This window comes from Podarcis raffonei, chromosome 13 (genome assembly GCF_027172205.1).
Source record: "Podarcis raffonei isolate rPodRaf1 chromosome 13, rPodRaf1.pri, whole genome shotgun sequence".
Lineage (NCBI taxonomy): Eukaryota > Metazoa > Chordata > Lepidosauria > Squamata > Lacertidae > Podarcis > Podarcis raffonei.
Genome location: NC_070614.1, coordinates 9,667,504 through 9,687,871, shown reverse-complemented (window position 1 = coordinate 9,687,871; position 20,368 = coordinate 9,667,504). Strand labels below are relative to the sequence as shown.

General features: G+C 44.1%; 1 protein-coding gene across 1 annotated transcript; it reads left to right on the top strand.

Annotated features, from left to right (window-relative positions):
• The first annotated feature begins 702 nt into the window (after positions 1-702).
• On the top strand, positions 703-15,209 carry LOC128400122 (cytochrome c oxidase assembly protein COX18, mitochondrial). Its single transcript, XM_053362148.1, has 6 exons — positions 703-1,083; positions 3,765-3,865; positions 7,978-8,141; positions 11,357-11,478; positions 12,398-12,505; positions 14,064-15,209. The coding sequence occupies exons 1-6, from the start codon at positions 718-720 to the stop codon at positions 14,232-14,234; spliced, it is 1,032 nt and encodes a 343-aa protein (XP_053218123.1). The 5' UTR covers positions 703-717; the 3' UTR covers positions 14,235-15,209.
• Positions 15,210-20,368: the final 5,159 nt, after the last annotated feature.

Here is a 20,368-nt window from a genome sequence, read left to right as displayed (position 1 = left end):
TTACTTCCGGGTTGCCGCAGAGCGCAACTCGAACATGCTCATCCTGAAGCACATTCAACCCAAGGTATGACTGTAATAATAATAATAATAATAATAATAATAATAATAATAATAATAATTTATTTATACCCCGCCCATCTGGCTGGGTTTCCCCAGCCACTCTGGGCGGCTTCCAACTGAATATTATGGTAATTTATGGACCTAATAGGTATCTAAAGCCATTTGCACATAACAAAATATGTATTTCAGCAAAGTAAATGTTGAACTGAAATACAATTCAGAAGACGTAGATTAATAGTGAAATACAATTAAGAAGAAGTATATTAATGGTGAAATAATTATTAAGCTCTAACTTAAAATGATTTTCTTATTCATAACAAACACAAAAGTTCCTTTAGAAACACAGTTTACAAAGACTCCTAGTCTAGTCTCTAGAAACTTGCTATAACCTGAAATTATAATTGTAGGTTTTATTTTATTTGCTTTTTATATTACATTTTGGAAATGTACATCCAGCTTTTTCCCCTTTAAATTTTTTGGCCCTAAGCTATAGCTTGTTTAGCTTCTACGTAAATCCGGCACTGCATGCGATTGGGAAGCAACTTCCGAGGGTTGCGCGCGGGCCGTTTGGGGCGCTCCAACCACGGGGCTTGGAGGAGGAGCGCGGGGAGGAGCGCCACCGCGCGCCCGGGGCGCACGCGCTGCGCGGTGACCAAGATGGTGCCCTGCGCCTCCCCTGCGCTCCTGGCTGCCGCTTCGGCCGCGCGCAGCTTGCGCGCCCCTCTCCGCCCGGGCCCGCGGTTCCTGCTGCTTTCCCGCGGCTGCTGCGGCGCCTCGCGCGCCCTCTGCGCGCCCGGAGGTAGCGGCGCCGGCGGCGGTGGCCGCGGAGAGCCCTCCGCGTCCTGGGCCTGGTACGAAGCTTTGTCGACCTCGGCGCCCGTGGCGTGGATGGAGTCGAGCCTGGTGGCGCTGCAGGCCGCGTCCGGGCTGCCCTGGTGGGCCGCCGTGGTCGCCGCCAGCGCCCTCCTGCGCACCGGCGTCACCCTCCCGCTCGCCGCCCTGCAGAGCCGCGTCCTCGCCAAGGTGAGCTCTGCGCAAGGGCGCACGGAGAGGGGGCTCCTGACCATGTGCAGAGGGCTGCTGCGCGCGCCCGGAGCAAAGGGGCGCACGGAGAGGGTGGAACGTGTGTAAACTGGGAGGAAAAAAATAGAATGTACGGCAGGACTTTCCGTGGCAGGGGTCGGAGTAGGTCGGTGCTGTCCGTGCGAAATTTAAATAAACATCAGATGACCCAAATCCGGCAAAGTATTTCGAGTCCGGTAAAGCTTTTAAAATGGTTAAGCCTGCCCATATACACATGATACTTCAAAAGTTATTTTATTTTATTTATATTATATTTTTACTGGTTTACAAATACAAAAAAGAAAAGAAAACAAAGTTGTACATTCAAACTTCTTAATTACCTCTTAATTCCATTTTTTTGACTTCCCTCAATTTGTCTGAACTTCCTTCATTTTATAACGTTTAACACAATCCTACTAATTATTATTTATACTGGTAGCTTCAATTTCATTGTTTATACTTATTATTAGCTTTTCACATCACAGGGCTTCCTTAAAACTTAGAAACGTAATCTGGTTATCACTTAGTTTTTGCAAATATTGAGTAAACTTCTTCAAAAGTTATTTTAATGCGTATTTGTGTAAGGACCAGATTAATATTTTTTTTTGTCCAATTTGGAAATGTTAGGTTAGGTTATAATTAGCTTAAAGGTTTTCTTAAAAGTGCATGTATGAAAGTTGCCGCCTTGCAGATGAGCTCGTATAATTCAATATGTTTTTGAGGGGGGAACAGTTTTATCTAGATGCAGGATGAAGTGTGGGAGATGCTTTTCTCTGTCAAATGAATCACTGCTCTTGGCTGCAGAGCTCCTTGCCCAGATTGTCTCATGGCCTGGAATTGGGGTTATTTTTTGGCTACTCCATGTAAAAAATAAAATAAATCTAGTGTACACCTAGGAAAATGTCATATATATCAGTCAGTATAGTTGTTGTTGTTGTTTAGTCGTTTAGTCGTGTCCGACTCTTCGTGACCCCATGGACCAGAGCACGCCAGGCACTCCTGTCCTCCACTACCTCCCGCAGTTTGGTCAAACTCATGCTGGTAACCTCGAAAACACTATCCAACCATCTCGTCCTCTGTCGCCCCCTTCTCCTTGTGCCCTCCATCTTTCCCAGCATCAGTGTCTTCTCCAGGGAGTCTTCTCTTCTCATGAGGTGGCCAAAGTACTGGAGCCTCAGCTTCACGATCTGTCCTTCCAGTGAGCACTCAGGGCTGATTTCATTAAGAATGGATGCGTTTGATCTTCTTGCAGTCCATGGGACTCTCAAGAGTCTTCTCCAGCACCATAATTCAAAAGCATCCATTCTTCGGCGATCAGCCTTCTTGATGGTCCAGCTCTCACTTCCATACATCACTACTGGGAAAACCATGGCTTTAACTATACGGACCTTTGTTGGCAAGGTACAAGGCTCTTAATCTCAGGGTTGTGAATCCAAGCCCCAAGTTGGGCAAAGGATTCCTGCATTGCTGGGGGTTAGACTAGACGACCCTTTTGGTCCCTTCCAAGTCTACAATTCTATGATTTTATGTCTCATCATCCAGACCATTTAGCATAGCTCTTCAGCAATTGCTCATGCAGATATTTCACTACCTATATAGTCTTGAAGCACTTATATGGCAACTTTATAACTTGCACTCTTACATGAGGATACTACTGTTCCTAGCAAAATACTGAGCTGTACTCAGTGGTAGTCCCCAGTTTTAATCCCTGGTATGGCTGGGAAAGAGGGACGCAGGTGGCGCTGTGGGTTAAACCACAGAGCCTAAGGCTTGCCGATCAGAAGGTCGATGGTTCGAATCCCCGCGACGGGGTGAGCTCCCGTTGCTCTGTCCCAGCTCCTGCCAACCTAGCAGTTCAAAAGCACAATGTGCAAGTAGATAAATAGGTACCGCTCCGGCGGGAAGGTAAACGGCGTTTCCATGTGCTGCTCTGGTTCGCCAGAAGCGGCTTAGTCATGCTGGCCACATGACCCGGAAGCTGTACGCTGGCTCCCTTGGCCAATAAAGCGAGATGAGCGCCACAACCCCAGAGTCGGCTACGAAAGAGCCCAACCTGAAACCCCAGAGAGCTCTTCCAGGCAGCATAGACAATTGTTGTTTAGTCATTTAGTTGTGTCCGACTCTTCGTGACCCCCTGGACTAGAGCACGCTAGGCACTCCTGTCTTCCACTGCCTCCTGCAGTTTGGTCAAACTCATGTTAGTAATTTTGTGTCCAGCCATCTCGTCCTCTGTCGTCCCCTTCTCCTTGTGCCCTCCATCTTTCCCAACATCAGGGTGTTTTCCAGGGAGTTTCTCTTCTCATGAAGTGGCCAAAGTCTTGGAGCCTCAGCTTCAGGATCTGTCCTTCCAGTGAGCACTCAGGGCTGATTTTCTTCAGAATGGATACGTTTGATCTTATTGCAGTCCATGGGATAGACAATGCTCAGATAGACAGAGCCATGGTTTGACTTGTATTTATATTGCCCACTTACTGCATTTCTATAGTGATGCTAGTAAGCCTAGGTCTACATTTTGGCAGGTAAGCAAGAGTAAACCCTTAATGCTAAGGGAGTGCTCTTTAAGGGACAGTGCTGGGGCGGGGTGGGGGGGAGAGAAGCACTTAACTGGTTTATAACTAAGTCGTCCGTGTCTTTCCAGCTAGCTGGAAAACCTGAAGCCTGAAATCCACAGCCTAGCCAAGCACCTTCGCTATGAAGTTTCCGTTTGTGCGAAACAGCGGAGTTGGTCTGAAAAGGAAGCCAGGTAAGAGCATTTTGAGCGGTATCTCAGCTCATCTAGCTAGAATAATATTCTGTGGCATTAAACATTTCTCTTCCTTGTGGCCACTGCAAGCCACGTAGCAGTATACAGTGACACCTTGGTTTTCAAACATAATCCGTTCCAGAAATCCGTTCCAAAACCAAGGTGCGCGTTCCCATAGAAAGTAATGCAAAACGGATTAATCCATTCCAGACTTTTAAAAACAACCCCTAAAACAGCAATTCAGAGACCACTGATCCATAAAATGAAAGCAATAATCAATGTACTGTACTATAAAATAAATAAGACAGTATTGTAGATGATAAAAATTAAAATATTTTCTTTCCTTACCTGCACTGCTGATAGTCATTATCCGGATGGGGGGCTTTTAGCCATTTCCGCAGTCACACAATCAGGCAATCAGTAGCTGAACTGGGTTCCACACAGTCACAAAAACAAATTAACCGAAAAAGCCTCCAAAACAAAAACGCCAAATAAATAGCGAAAACAAAAGCGCCAGACTTAATCCTTTCCGGAAGTCCGTTTGACTTCTGAAATGTTCGAAAACCAAGGCGCAGCTTCTGATTGGTGCAGGTGCCCTGGAAACAATAGCCGACAGATGCATCAGACGTTCGGCTTCCAAGAAATGTTCGAAAACCAGAACACTTAACGTCTGGGTTTTTGGCGTTTGGGAACCGAGGCATTTGAGAACCAAGGTGCCACTGTACTTGTAAGATTCCCATGTGAATAGTGGTTCTGTGGGGAAGGTCTACCAAGCTTGTCTTTTGAGCGCACGCTGCTTTATGGAAGCGAGTTGTGGGCAACTTAGACCTGCCAGGAATGACTCCACATGCGTTGCGCCAGGAGGATTTTGGGTATCAAATGGCAGGACAGAGTCACAAGCAATGATGTGCTCTCCCAAGCCCACATTCCCAGCATGTTCGCACTCCTGTCTTAGCAACCTCTACGCTGGCTTGGTCATGTCCACAGAACGGAAGATGGCAGGATCCCCAAGGATGTGCTCTGCGGGGAGCTGGCTTCAGGCACCAGGCCTACTGGCAGACCCAGACTCTGTAACTGCATTACAGAAATGTTCGCAAACGTGATATGAAGGCTGCCGTGTGGGTGTTGGGATACTGCCAGGAAGACGGGGGCCTCAGGCAGGCCCCCAGCTGGCTGCAGCCAGCAGCCGGTCTCCCTTGGAACAGCATCATTCAGCGACACGAGTCTCAGATACGTTTAGAGACCCGTGCACGCTCTGTCAGCAGAGTGAGTAAATCATCTCACAGCAGAAGAGGCGGACAGAGAGATGTGCAAGCATAATGTACAGCATTTTATTCAGCGCAGTTCAGGAACAAAGGAAAACATGTCTGCTACCCTTCGTCTCCAGCAAAACAACAGCAATACAAAAGCTATATACAAACAGAAGTTCCCAGCGAGTGCTGGAAGTAAACAGGCATGTGACACACAAACCTGTACACATGCCTGTACCCTTTTAAGGTGGAACGGAACTACACTGGTACCTCAGGTTAAGTACTTAATTCGTTCTGGAGGTCTGTTCTTAACCTGAAGCACCACTTTAGCTAATGGGGACTCCTGCTGCCGCTGCACCACCAGAGCACGATTTCTGTTCTCATCCTGAAGCAAAGTTCTTAACCTGAAGCACTATTTCTGGGTTAGCGGAGTCTGTAACCTGAAGCGTATGTAACCTGAAGCGTATGTAACCCGAGGTACCACTGTATATCCTAACAGTGGGAACCCCTTGCACATGAATGCAGGCAGTCAGGTCATGCATCCATAGCAGAGGAGGACTGACCGCTGGGAGGAGTGCAGAGAGAATAAATGCCCTGGTTCAGCAGCACAACCGGACGCCTTCCTCTGCCCCAGCTGCAAGAAAACATGTCTCTCCCTTATCGTTCTCTACAGCCACAGCAGGCGCTGTAACTCTCCAACGGTTTGACTTCATCCCTGAAAGCGCACTCCTCCATTGTCTCCCGAGACAGATGGATGCCAACCAGCGTGTGGCGCATAAGGCAACAGAGAGAGTCTCTTCCTTTGAATTCCTAAGAGTTGATCTCAGTGAAGACCTTACTTGGAAAATAAATACAACCCAGGTGGTTAAGAAAGCCCAACAGAGACTCCATCTCCTCAGAGTATTGCGGAAGAACGATGTCAATTAACATTTGATGATCTCCTTCTACCGGTCAACAATAGAAAGTGTCCTTTCATACTGCATCACGGAGTGGTACACTGGTTTGACAACAACTGATAGGAAGTGCCTACAGAGGGTGGTGAATACAGCACATTATGGGCTGTCCCGTGAATCCGCTGGATGAAATAGCGGAAGAACGTTGCCTCAGGAGAGTGAGGGAAATTCTCAGGGATGATTCACACCCTGGCCGGCACTTTCTTGATCTCCTGCCCTCAGGCAGAAGATATAGAAGCAGGGTTAGTCGCGCCAACAGGGTAAAGAACAGCTTCTATCCGTGGGCTGTTAGGCTCCTGAATGAAAAGATAACAACAGGGCAACTGACTTTCGGGTTTGGTGGGTGTGGGTCAGTAAACGAGGGGAATTAAGACTAAGAGAGCTGAGTGGGGGGTGCTTGTGTAATCTCACTGTATACAAGTTGTACAAGTTACAATAAGGTAAAGGGACCCCTGACCATTAGGTCCAGTCGTGACCGACTCTGGGGTTGCAGCGCTCATCTCGCTTTATTGGCCGAGGGAGCCGGCGTACAGCTTCTGGGTCATGTGGCCAGCATGACTAAGCCGCTTCTGGCGAACCAGAGCAGCGCACGGAAACGCCATTTACCTTCCCGCCAGAGCGGTACCTATTTATCTACTTGCACTTTCTTTTTTTCCTTTTTTTTAAAATAATTTTTATTCACAGGCCAATCACATCACATTATTCAAATCACATTAGTTCCAAATTATACAGCCAAATTTTAAATTTTTTTGAGGGTACACATACATCAAGCTCTGCACGAGTCCAAAATTCCGGATAACTCCAGGCATCACTTATTTTACTGCTTTAATTAGACAGTTCTATCCAGTTCGATCCGGATAGTCCTTTATTACTTTCTTTCTCATCTTGTTATCATATATTCCTTTCTTTGCGATCTCTGATGATTCTCACAAGCAGACTGAAAACTGACATCTCTGTGTGGGTTTTGTACTCTTCAAAAACCAGAGACAGCCTCTGTTCAGCGCTTCCATAAACAAAGTTAATCTTCAGTCTGTCCTTTATTTTTTCTCAGGCTAGCCAAATAAATCAAATAAATCAGGGGGCTCTGTCAGGTCAAACTTGTATTCCAGTACTCCTTCTCTTTCAAACAATCCTGATTCTCCTCCCCCTGTCCTTCTTTCCCCGGCAAGCCTGTCTTGGCGAGACACCATTTTTAAACTGTGTCATAAAAATTTTCCTCTTTCTCACCGTTCACCAGTCTTCTCTTCTGTTGTAATCCATCCCCACACAGTTCTTAAAATCCTGCTTATGATTAATAAAAACGCGATGATCTTATTTCTTTTTGGGGTGAAGGGTTATTAATATCACATTGTGCAAAGAAAAAAAAAGAGTCTTTTCCTCCACCCCCCCCCTTCGTTCCAAACATACAGTCTCCTAGTGGTGATTCATCAGAAGATTTACTTATCCATCCGTCACTCCCGGTCACAGAGATCCATTAATCAGCAGCCTTATCTGTCGATCTTTACTTGATGTATGTGATTCAGCTTTATTTCCAATATCTACTTGCACTTTCATGTGCTTTCGAACTGCTAGGTTGGCAGGAGCTGGGACAGAGCAACGGGAGCTCACCCCATCGCAGTTATTTGAACCTCCGACCTTCTGATTGGCAAGTCCTAGGCTCCGTGGTTTAACCCACAGCGCCACCCGCGTCCCCTCCACAATAAAGTATTTCAATTCAATTTCAATTGTTCTGCGATTCACCTTTCAGCACTGCCCACAGACCTGTCTACGGGTTCTTCCACTCCTTCTCTGTTCCTTTATATTGCCCACTTACTGCATTTCCATAGTGATGCTAGTAAACCCCTTTATAAAGATCACTGTAACCTCCTCCTGGTTCTTCCCTCACTTCTGTTTCCCTCTGCCCAACCAGGTTCCATTTCAAGAAGAATCTGAAAAGGATTGTTTCCGAGTTGTACGTGCGAGACAATTGCCACCCTTTGAAGGCCACTTTGCTCGTATGGATTCAGATTCCAATGTGGATCTTCGTTTCCATGGCTTTGCGCAACTTCAGCATCGGCAGAGCAGCTGCTGACGGTAAGGCTTTTGAACTGGTGTCGTGAAGTGTTAGGAAGTCATTCTTCAAAGCAACGGGAAAAGATGCTTGTAGCTTTAAAGAAGTTTTCTTTAAAGGCTAGGAGTGACACTCTAGGCTGATTGGTTACAATAAATAGGAGGAAGTTGCAGGTTGCACTTCCCTGCACACGGTGTGAGTTACTAATAATAATAATACTAATAATAAATTTTTATTTATACCCCACCCTTCTTATTGGCTATTTACAGTTTAGTTGCACTGCAGAAAGCTTTCTGGGGAGACCACGCATTACAAGGAACTCAAAAATAACTTTAACAAGGTTTTAATAACAAAAACAAAAACTCCTTTTACACTAAATATCTCAACAAGCATGACCCCAACCACCAACCCATCCCCCAGGGTACTAAGAGAGCTAGGTGCTGCTCTTTATATACTGTACCCAATTGCTGACATAGCTAAACTTAGCAGCACCTGCTATACTGTTTCACAGCTGTAAGACTGGGTCTCGTTATTTGCTCTGGCCCTTAAAGACATACACATCTTGTGGAACAATATTGAACTTTCACATTTAAAGAGACCATTCAACACTTCTCAGTTTAAAAACCAGGCTCAGGGCGGCTAACAGCAAATATAAAACATTGATATTTGCTAACAGCAAATATAAAGCATTGATTAAAATGTGACAGAAAAACAGCATAGAATACAACATAAAATGCAGCATCAAAATCAATAAAATTCAAAAATTCAGAGGTCATTTTTTTGTGTGTGTGGGGGGGGAACCCAGTCAGTAGACATTTAATGATCACCAGGGCTAACTGGCCAAGTTGGTCCTACTAGGGCCAGCGAGGAGGTGTGTGAATAAGAATTTAAATGTGGGGTCCCAGAAAGGGTTTCTTCATCGAAGAGTCAAAACAAAAAAATTTTTTTTCCTTCCAGTAGCACCTTAAAGACCAACTAAGTTAGTTCTTGGTATGAGCTTTCGTGTGCATGCACACTTCTTCAGATACACTGAAACAGAAGTTGCCAGATCCTTCTATATAGTGAGAAGGTGGGGAGGGGTATTACTCAGAAGGGTGGTGGGAATGGGTGATTGGCAGATAGCTGTGATGAGCCTGTTGACGACTCTTAACGACTGCAATAGGTCTTACAGGAAAAAGCAAGGGGTGAGAAGGTGAAAAATGGCTTTGTCATGTATAATGAGATAAGAATCCAATGTCTTTGTTCAGACCAGGTCTCTCCATGGTTTTAAGTTTGGTAATGAGTTGCAATTCAGCAGCTTCTCTTTCCAGTCTATTTCTGAAATTCCTTTGTAGTAAAACAGCTACTTTGAGATCTTGTATAGAATGTCCTGGGAGATTGAAGTGTTCTCCTACTGGTTTCTCTGTCTTGTGATTCTTGATGTCCGATTTATGACCGTTTATTCTTTGGCGTAAGGTTTGGCCTGTTTGTCCAATACTACTGGACAATACTACTGGACAGTGCTACTGGAAGGAAAAAAAAATTTTTTTGTTTTGACTATGGCAGACCAACACGGCTACCTTTCTGTAACTGATTCATCGAAGAGGAAAGGGAAAAGAGGATCAGGCTAATTCAAATTGAAGGCCAGGCGGAATAGCTGTGTCTTACAGGCCCTGCGGAAGGAGATCAAGTCCTGCATATACCAGTTATAGGCAAACTCCGGCCCTCCAGATGTTTGGGACTACAGTTCCCATCATCCCTGACCACTGGTCCTGTTAGCTAGGGATGATGGGAATTGTAGTCCCAAACATCTGGTGGGCTGGAGTTTGCCTATGCCTGGTTTATCCCGTGGTGGAAAGATGTATGTAAATAGTTTTGTATATAAAGGTAAAGGGACCCCTGACCATTAGGTCCAGTCGTGGCCGACTCTGGGGTTGCGGCGCTCATCTCGCTTTATTGGCCGAGGGAGCCAGCGTACCGCTTCTGGGTCATATGGCCAGCATGACTAAGCCGCTTCTGGCAAACCAGAGCAGCACACGGAAACGCCGTTTACCTTCCCGCTGGAGTGGTACCTATTTATCTACTTGCACTTCGACGTGCTTTCGAACTGCTAGGTGGGCAGGAGCAGGGACTGAGCAACGGGAGCTCGCCCCGTCACGGGGATTCGAACCGCCGACCTTCTGATCGGCAAGTCCTAGGCTCTGTGGTTTAACCAACAGCGCCACCCGCACCCCAGTTTTGTATATAGTCGCAACTAAAATGCTTGTGAACCAGCCAAGAAATAAAGTAACTCTTGACTGAGTATTTTGTACAAGTCTTGTAGTCTCTTGCCGCAAGGAAGGAACTCTGCTCTAGGCTGTTTAAAGCGGTTTTACAGAGGAGCCATTACACCAGCAACAAGCGTAGTAGAATTGTGTGGGCAGCAACCTCCAAAATAAAATTTACAGTAGAATCTCTACTTATGTCCCGCTCTACTTAGGCCCGGTCCAAGTTGCGACTGCGGCAAACCCAGAAGTAAACACCGGGTTTGCTGCAATTTACGCATGTGCAGAAGCGGCTGCCGCCCTCTGCAGATGCACAGAAGCAGGCTTCCGCCAAATGTGCCTGCGCACAGCGGCGCTTCTACCAGCGACCCATTTCGCCATAAGGACGGGCCTCTGGAACGGATTGTGGTCGTGAGCAGAGGTCCCGCCGTCTGCTGTTTCCCCAAAACCTATTTCTCATCCCTTGGCTTAACTGAATGCGTCTCCTTTTCCGTACAGTGGTACCTCGGGTTACATACGCTTCAGGTTAAATACGCTTCGGGTTACAGACTCCACTAACCCAGAAATAGTACCTCGGGTTAAGAACTTTGCTTCAGGATGAGAACAGAAATCGTGCTCTGGTGGCGCGGCAGCAGCAGGAGGCCCCATTAGCTAAAGTGGTGCTTCAGGTTAAGAACGGACCTCCGGAACGAATTAAGTACTTAACCCAAGGTACCACTGGGTTAGCTGTTCAACAGCATGAACTGTTGAAAGGACTCCTTAGCTACGGCTGCCAGCTTGACTTCCCAGCTGCAGGGATGGATCTAGCGATTGCTAATCTGAATCATGGAGAAGGAGAAAGGTTACGTTCCAGAAGTTGTCAGTCATTTATCCAAGATCTGCCAACAATGTTATCTTGTCTGGATTCAGCCTTGCCTGTCCTCAGCCGAATCTGCTAAAGTGATGGATGTTTAAGGTAACAAAATGTGCCAACCGTGTGTGTGGTTTTTCAACAGGGTTCTTAATTCAGGAGCAACTTTCCACAGGAGGTGTCCTCTGGTTTCCAGACCTCACTGTACCTGACTCAACTTGGATTCTGCCAATCACGCTTGGACTCCTCAATCTGCTGATAGTGGAGGTATGGAAGGCTGACTCTGGGACCACCATCAAATCCCATCTACAACTATTTGGCCGACTTGCAATTTACTATGCAGTGGTACCTTGGTTCTCAAACTTAACCCATTCCAGAAGTCCGTTCCAAAACCAAAGCGTTCCAAAACCAAGGCGCGCTTTCCCATAGAAAGTAATTCAAAATGGATTAATCCGTTCCAGACTTAAAAACAACCCCTAAAACAGCAATTTAACATGAATTTTACTATCTAACGAGACCATAGATCCATAAAATGAAAGCAATAAACAATGTACTTCAGTCACAAAATCAATCAATAGCTGAATTGGGTTCCACACAGTCACAGAAACGAAACATAAAAGCCACAAAAACAAAAACGCAAAATAAATAGACAAAACAGACAGGCCTCAGTGTAACACTCAAAACGGAAATGTAACACTCAAAACTGAGCACGTTTGGCTTCTGAAGAAAGTTCACAAACTGGAACACTTAACTTGCGGGTTTGCAGTGTTTGGGTTCCAAGATGTTTGAGTACCAAGGCGTTTGAGAACAAAGGGACCACTGTATTGTAAATGAAATAGCACAGCAGTTTGTCAGCAGAGACAGATAAGCAAACGCTGTAATGGCATTTAATTTCTGCTTTGGAATAGAATTCCTAAGCTTCTTAAAAACAAAAACTGTTCCAGTTAACATTGCCTTTCGACCGTTAGATACAGTTTTTAAAGGAAGTGAGAAGCTTGATATATAAAGCAGATTGCTGGCCACATTGGGAGTTCTCACACTTTAAACCTGGGAAGGACTTTAAAGCGTAGATAATAACTTGCATTGACCTGTACGCACCAGTTCCTGAGTTGCATATTTGCCTCCTCGACGCTCCGGCTGACATTTTGTTCCCCAAATTTCTTACAAGTGAATTTTGTCTCTCCAGATTTTTGCTTTGCGGAAAACTGAACTGTCTCGGCTCCAGAGGTATGGCACTAACTTCTTCCGAGGTGTCTCAGTGCTGATGATTCCAGTCGCTGCAACTGTACCATCAGTAAGTAACCTAGAAGAACATTGTGTGTGCCATCAAATGCCAACAGTGCCCTTCAGCTCTCTATATTGGACAAGCAGGACAAACCCTATGCCCAAGGATAAATGGACATAAATCTGATATCAGGAATCACAAGACAGAGAAACCAGTAGGAGAACACTTCCATCTCCCAGGACATTCTATACAAGATCTCAAAGTAGCTGTCTTATTGCAAAAGAATTTCATAGACTGGAAAGAGAAGTTGCTGAATTGCAACTTGTTACCAAACTTAAAACCATGGAGAGACCTGGCCTGAATAGAGACATTGGATTCTTAGCTCATTATACATGATAAAGCTATTTTGAGCCATCTCATCCCTTGCTTTTTCCTGTAAGACCAATTGCAGTCATCTGTCGTCCCCTTCTCCTTGTGCCCTCAATCTCTCCCAACATCAGGGTCTTTTCCAGGGAGTCTTCTCTTCTCATGAGGTGGCCAAAGTCTTGGAGCCTCAGCTTCAGGATCTGTCCTTCCAGTGAGCACTCCGGGCTGATTTCCTTAAGAATGGAGAGGTTTGATCTTCTTGCAGTCCATGGGACTCTCAAGAGTCTCCTCCAGCACCAGAATTCAAAAGCATCAATTCTTCGGTGATCACAGTCATTAACAGTTTTTAAGACGGCTTCGTAAATTTGGAAGAGCCAAGTTTTGTGGCTGGAGTGAGGCCTCAAATTCCCCTCAGCCTTGGTGATTGGACCATCTTTCACCCTAATGTACCTCAGGAGGTGGTTAGGAGGATAAAATAGGGGACTGAGAGCACTTTGTCACCCTGAGCTTTTTGGAGGAAGGTAGGCTGAAATGTATCCCATCAAGTTTTCCACATATAGTGGTACCTTGGTTCTCAAACTTAATCCATTCCAGAAGTCCGTTCCAAAACCAAAGCGTTCCAAAACCAAGGCACGCTTTTCTATAGAAAGTAATGCAAAACGGATTAATCCATTCCAGACTTTTAAAAACAACCCCTAAAACAGCAATTTAACATGGATTTTACTGTGAAATGAGACCATTGATCCATAAAATGAAAACAATCAATGTACTGTACTGTAAAATAAATAAGACAGTATTGTAGATGATGAAAATTAATATTCATTTTTTTTCTTAGCTGCACTGATGATAGTCATTATTTGAATGGGGGTCTTTTATCCATTTCCTCAGTCACACATTCAATCAGTAGCTGAACTGGGTTCCACACCATCACAAAAACAACCGAAAAAGCCTCAAAAACAAAAACGCAAAATAAATAGCAAAAGCTCCAAACTTAATCCATTCCAGAAGTTTGTTTGACTTCTGAAATGTTCAAAACCAAGGCGCAGCTTCTGATTGGTGCAGGTGCCCCGGAAACAATAGTCGACAGATGCATTATACGTTCAGCTTCTGAAAAACGTTCGAAAACTGGAACACACACTTACTTTTCAGAATTTGATATTCCTAAAAGCGGAAGATAGTGTACGTCCTCTTGGGTGGTTACGATACTTTTTCAGCATCCTGGCTTTGTTGAAAGTAATGCTTCTTTCCTCTCTGGTTTCAGGCAATGGCTTTGTACTGGGTCTCCTCGAGTTTCATGGGCCTTTCGCACAACCTCCTGCTTCGTTCTCCTGCTTTCCGTAGACTCTGCCGCATACCCCGGACCAAGTCTGATTCAGACACTCCTTACAGAGATATTGCTGCTGGAATCTATGCAAAGTATTTCCCAAAGTGAAACACTCTTTCAGAAGACCTGTGCTATGTTTAGATTTGGAATTGAGCTGTGCTCTGCTATAAAAGACTTATTTAATGTGGCTCCATTGGACTGATGAGAATTATGACACCGTATTTATTTTCCTAATAAAAGAGTACATGTTGTTACATTGGGAGGCCTTGTGGCTAATATGTTCGCAGAGTGGGGAAATGTGTTGATCCTTCACCACTACCAGTAATAATTTCACCTGTACATTTTGTTCAGCTTCTAAAACAGGCACCCCCAACATGCGGCCCTCCAGCTGTTTTTGGACTACAACTCCCATCATCCTTAGCTAACAGGACCAGTGGTCAGGAATGATGGGAATTGTAGTCCAAAACATCTGGAGGGTCAAAGGTTGGGGGTGCCTGTTCTAAAACATTATGCATGCTTTCAGATTGTTTTGGATTTCTGAAAGTCCCTCTCTTTGTATTAATCTGCATTTTAACAAACGCTGCACTGAAATTCGTGATTAGATGCATACTTAAGTTTGTAGCTTATCTGCATACATATTTAAATACCTATTTTATCACAGTGTATGCGTCTCTGTGTATTCCCAAAACACACATCTTTAATCTTTTTCGAATCGCTTTTTGAGATGAGAGGTGTATTGCAGAATTTTGGGATGTACAAAATCTGAAGAACAATTATGTTGCAATCCATATATTAGATGGGGAGATGTGAATTAAGTCAGTTCGTTGAAAAAACCCAGACAGAACAAGATTCACATCCATCCTTAGAACCAGGCTGAGAATGTCTCTCCACTAGCAATCACAGTGCCTCCTAGCTATAATTCCTTTAGGGTGGTCTCTAAATAAGCAAGACCACCTAATATTATCTCATGATGCAGTTATGATGAATTGGAATAAACAAAAAATATTTCCTCTTGTACTCTTATTAATAAAAAATGCCTGATACACAAGATATCAAGGGTAGGATCAAATGCATCCCCCCCCCCCAAAATGTATAAAACAGGATCTAAGATATGTTGGAGATGTAAAGAGAATGATGGTACTTTCTTTCATGTATGGTGGGAATGCAAGAAGGTTAAAGAATATTGGGAAATGATATATAATGAGCTGGAAAAAACCTTTGTTAAAAAACCAGAATCTTTCCTGCTTGGAATTTTAGATCATGATATAAGAGAGGGAAATTGGAGATTGTTTATGTATGCGACAACAGCAGCGAGAATTTTATTAGCACAAGTATGGAAAACAGAAAACACCAACAAAGGAAGAATGGCAAGCCAAACTTATGGACTACGCGGAACTGGCTAAGCTGACAGAGAGGATACATGAGAGAGAAAAATACTGATTTCAAAAAGGAGTGGGAATCATTTATAAACTATATAAAAAGACAGTATAAAGATTTGGACCCATTGGCAGGTTTTGACTAAACTTTCACAACTATGTAAGAGGTAAAATCAGCAGGGTATAGAATTCGTTTAATAAATCAGTACGGAAATACGGGGGAAGCCAAAGAGGGGGGGGGGAGAAATAATGGGTGTATAAATTGTTCAGTTAAGATTTGTGGAAAATTTGTTATAATTTAAAAATTAAATAAAAATATTTTTTTAAAAAGGATCAAATGCAGTTGGACATGTTAATTCAAACCCAGGTCTCATCCTGTTTCCCACACTGACTTGTTTTCCACCTCGTCCCATCCTTGCCACTTTTTGCTTCTGCTCAGGTATATCTGTTCCTTCTCTAACTTGGCCATCCCATATTTCTACAAGCAGAGGTTGGATTTAGGGCAGTGTGATCAGTTCCCCCGCACAGGGCGCTGAGCCGAGGGGGCACCTTCCCACAGGCTAGTTTACGCTTTCCCATCTTTGAGAAAGAGGCGGGAGAAGATGGCGTGTGACACAGATGAAATTGCAACTCTTGGGGACACAGGAAAAGTAGGGGCGAAAAAATGGAAGTAGAGATGCTGTCCAGGACATGATCAGAACAGGAAGAATAAAGAAAAATGGGGGGGGGGGGGCAAACATCTTTCATGAGGTGGCCAAAGTATTGGAGCCTCTGCTTCACGATCTGTCCTTCCAGATGAGCACTCAGGGCTGATTTCCTTCAGAATGGAGAGATTTGATCTTCTTGCAGTCCATGGGACTCTCGAGTCTCCTCCAGCACCATAATTCAAAAGCATCAATTCATATAGCATATATTCAGCACAAAAAACAGCGACAATTTGTTGCTGACAAAGGGCAGCTGGACATCTTAAGGGCCCCATTACCTTCAGGAGCTGAGGGCCTCATCAAAACCTAAATCCGGCCCTGGTCTCCGCAACAGTTGCTTTACTTCCTATGGACCCCAAGCACTCAGCAAAATCTTCAGTCACTTGAAAACTAGGAAGTGAAATACAAAAGCAAGTACAGTCGTACCTCGGAAGTCGAACGCCTTGCGAGTCAAACGTTTTGGCTCCCAAGCGCCGCAAACCCGGAAGTGAGTGTTCCAGTTTGCGAACGTTCTTTGGAACCCAAACGTTCCGCTGCAGCTTCCGCGGTTTCCAGTTGGCTGCAGGAGCCTTGGTTGCCGAACGTTTTGGAAGTCGAACGGACTTCTGGAATGGATTCAGTTCGACTTCTGAGGTACGACTGTACCTCATGCAGTTAACAAGTATAGTTTGCAAAATGACAAAGAGCACCCCTTTTTTTTGGTCTTATTTTTTTAAAAAAATCTGAATTAAAGCAAGTTTATTTGGATTTGCTGAAAACTACCCCAGAAGGAAGAAATATCAACAACCTCAGATATGCAGATGACACAACCTTGATGGCAGAAAGTGAGGAGGAATTAAAGAACCTTTTAATGAGGGTGAAAGAGGAGAGTGCAAAATATGGTCTGAAGCTCAACATCAAAAAAATGAAGATCATGGCCACTGGTCCCATCACCTCCTGGCAAATAGAAGGGGAAGAAATGGAGGCAGTGAGAGATTTTACTTTCTTGGGCTCCATGATCACTGCAGATGGTGACAGCAGCCACGAAATTAAAAGACGCCTGCTTCTTGGGAGAAGGGCAATGACAGGCCTAGACAGCATCTTGAGAAGTAGAGACGTCACCTTGCCAACAAAGGTCCGTATAGTTAAAGCCATGGTTTTCCCAGTAGTGATGTATGGAAGTGAGAGCTGGACCATAAAGAAGGCTGATCGCCGAAGAATTGATGCTTTTGAATTATGGTGCTGGAGGAGACTCTTGAGAGTCCCATGGACTGCAAGAAGATCAAACACATCCATTCTTAAGGAAATCAGCCCTGAGTGCTCACTGGAAGGACAGATCGTGAAGCTGAGGCTCCAGTACTTTGGCCACCTCATGAGAAGAGAAGACTCCCTGGAGAAGACACTGATGCTGGGAAAGATGGAGGGCACAAGGAGAAGGGGGCGACAGAGGACGAGATGGTTGGACAGCGTTCTCGAAGCTACAAACATGAGTCTGTCCAAAGTGCGGGAGGCAGTGAAAGACAGAGGTGCCTGGCGTGCTCTGGTCCATGGGGTCACGAAGAGTCGGACACGACTAAACGACTAAACAACAACAACAACAAAACCCCAGAAGGCACCTGATGTGTCCCCCACCAGAGGCACTACCCTTCCAAATACATTGCCATAAAATTCTGCTAAGACCTTTAGATGCAAAGCTGAAATTCCCCATGCATTTCTTTTCTTTCTTTCTTTTTCTGAATTTGCATTTTATTTATTTGTTAACATTCTTATATAACATCGGTAAACGTTGTCATATTACATTACAGGACTTACTATAATATAATTTCCAACATGTATACAAAAATTATATGCAAATTTTATATACCTAGAAAGAAAATGAAACAAAAGAACAAAGAGAAAAAATAAAAAAAATCCCCCAAAATCATATACATACCAACACACTAGACTTCCTGTCTTTCCCGTTGCATATTCCTTTTTTACAAATGAATGTGCTCTTATTATTGTATATATCTTTACATATTATCTAATACATCCCTATATCAATATGTGCTCTTAGTCTTATTTCTCAACTCAGTCTCACTCCAACGTCAATCAAATGCTAGCATAGATAGTGAACCTTTACTGTATTTTTGAACATATGTTTCATATCTATCCCATGTTTTCCATAATTTTTTGTTTTGAATTACTTGAAATTCCCCATGCATTTCTTGCTGTGGACACGCAGTGGCAGTATTGCCTACCGTAACGTGTAGGCCTAGCAGTTTAGAGGAAGCTTTCTACCGTAAGCTAGTTAGACTGCCTTGGACCAAGCAGATATATTTCAATTTTGCTAGCTTTCAGGGCTTCTGATTGTTTCCTCAGCATGTTAAGTTTAGGCAGCATTTAGTCTGCGCATGTGCAGGTTTCCTGTGAAGTAGTCAGTCTTCCTCAGGGGCAGCAATACAGAGCCTTTTGAACTTGGAGCTCCTCGGTCCAAGGCAGCCTTCCTCACCAACTTGGTGTTTTGGACTACAATTCCCATCAGCCCAAGCTGGAAAGGCCCAGGGGTGATGGGTTTTGTAGTCCACATCATCTGAAACGGACCGGATTGAGGAAGGCTGGACTTTGCAAACTGTATCTGTCGTGATATCCCTCATTCCCTGCACCTGCGCCTTAATTTCTGCTTATTTGAGGCCACACATCTGCCTCTGAGCCACATGGCTCTCCTGTGCCCCCAAATCGAGACCAAACCCTGAAAGTTTTGGAGGTGCCATTTAAATGTTTTTTTACGCGGCTATTACTATTGGGGGGTTTTCCTGTGATTGTTTTATTTTTTATTATTATTATGGTATGCAAATTATGTTTTTTTATTATTATTTTATTTATGATTTTCAGTTCCATACATTTCAATAATTTTACAACCATTTTAACATTTCAAAAATCGATTTCCTTCCCCTTCTTTCTGCGGTTCCTTAAATTTGTCCAGCCCCCCGCATATTCCAAATTAACTTAATTGACTCATTTATTCATCTGCTTTAAATATATACTCTTATAAAACTGCAGGTTATTGCAATAATCCTGCCCACGTTCTTATCTGTTTACAATTCATTTGTAAATATTCAATAAACCATTTCCATTCTTTTGTAAAAAGTTTGTTATCTTGATTTCTTATTCTTCCAGTAAGTCTTGCCATTTCTGCATATTCCATAGGTTTTTGTATCCATTCTTCTTTTGCTGGGAGTTCTTCTTTTCCATTTTTTTGGAAAATGGAAGAAGAGGAAAATGGGTGTGGGTGTAAATTGCGTTTTTAATGTACACCGCCCAAGGATCTTCCAATGAAGGACAGAATATATATTTTATTTGCAATTTCTTCCAGCCCCATAATAAATAAGAGAGGGGACAGAGGGCACCCCTGTCTCGTACCCTTCCTGATCTGCCCTTTGGTCCCCGGATTGGGTCAAAGTGCCCCATGCCTCATCTGCCCCAAATTGGTGCCTGAAGCAATTCGGGGACAGGGCTATGGGTTCTTCAAAATCCTGTTTTAGAAACGCAGTCAGTAGTGGTGAACCGGCATCATGCAAGATTGGATCCTGACGCTTAACAGGATCCAATCCTGTGCCCTGTTGCTTCAGGGAAACAACATCAAACCTAGCGTTACGTAAAATACATTCAACAGACCCACAAAACGTAACTGGCTGTGCATTCACATAAACAATGCTCTTCTGTATTTATGACAGTATCAAATATTTCTCTTGCACATAATCAACACATAATGTACAACAAAGTAAACGGAAATCCCAATAGATCAGTTCATTCAGAGAGTCCAAATATTTGCTAGTTTCTGTTCCACGTATGTCTTCGTATGTTCATAAAATCCAAATGGGAGCTTACTACTGTTCCACAGAATATTGACAAGGATTTCCAGAATAATGCCTTGTTTCGCGCTCCTGGGCTTCATCAGTTGTTTCTGCAGAAACCACCATGTCATACCTTATTTTTCGCTCTATAGGACGCACCTGACCATAGGACGCACCTTGTTTTAGAGGGGGAGAACAAGGGAAAAAAATTCTCCCCCTCTCTGCTTAGCGCCCCTTCAGCAAAGTGGCAGGAGAAACGGAGCCCCTTCCATTTCTCCTCCCGCTTGGCTGAAGGGGCGCTGCGCAGCTCTCCCTCTCTGCTGAAGCCAGGAGAGTCTTTTTCTCCT

Excerpts from the sequence above, each read along its gene's own strand:
- LOC128400122 (XM_053362148.1), top strand. The coding sequence starts at position 718 with ATGGTGCCCTGCGCCTCCCCTGCGCTCCTGGCTGCCGCTTCGGCCGCG. Across the intron at positions 1,084-3,764 it reads AGAGCCGCGTCCTCGCCAAG|CTGGAAAACCTGAAGCCTGA; the intron begins GTGAGCTCTGCG and ends CTTTCCAGCTAG. Across the intron at positions 12,506-14,063 it reads TCGCTGCAACTGTACCATCA|GCAATGGCTTTGTACTGGGT; the intron begins GTAAGTAACCTA and ends CTCTGGTTTCAG.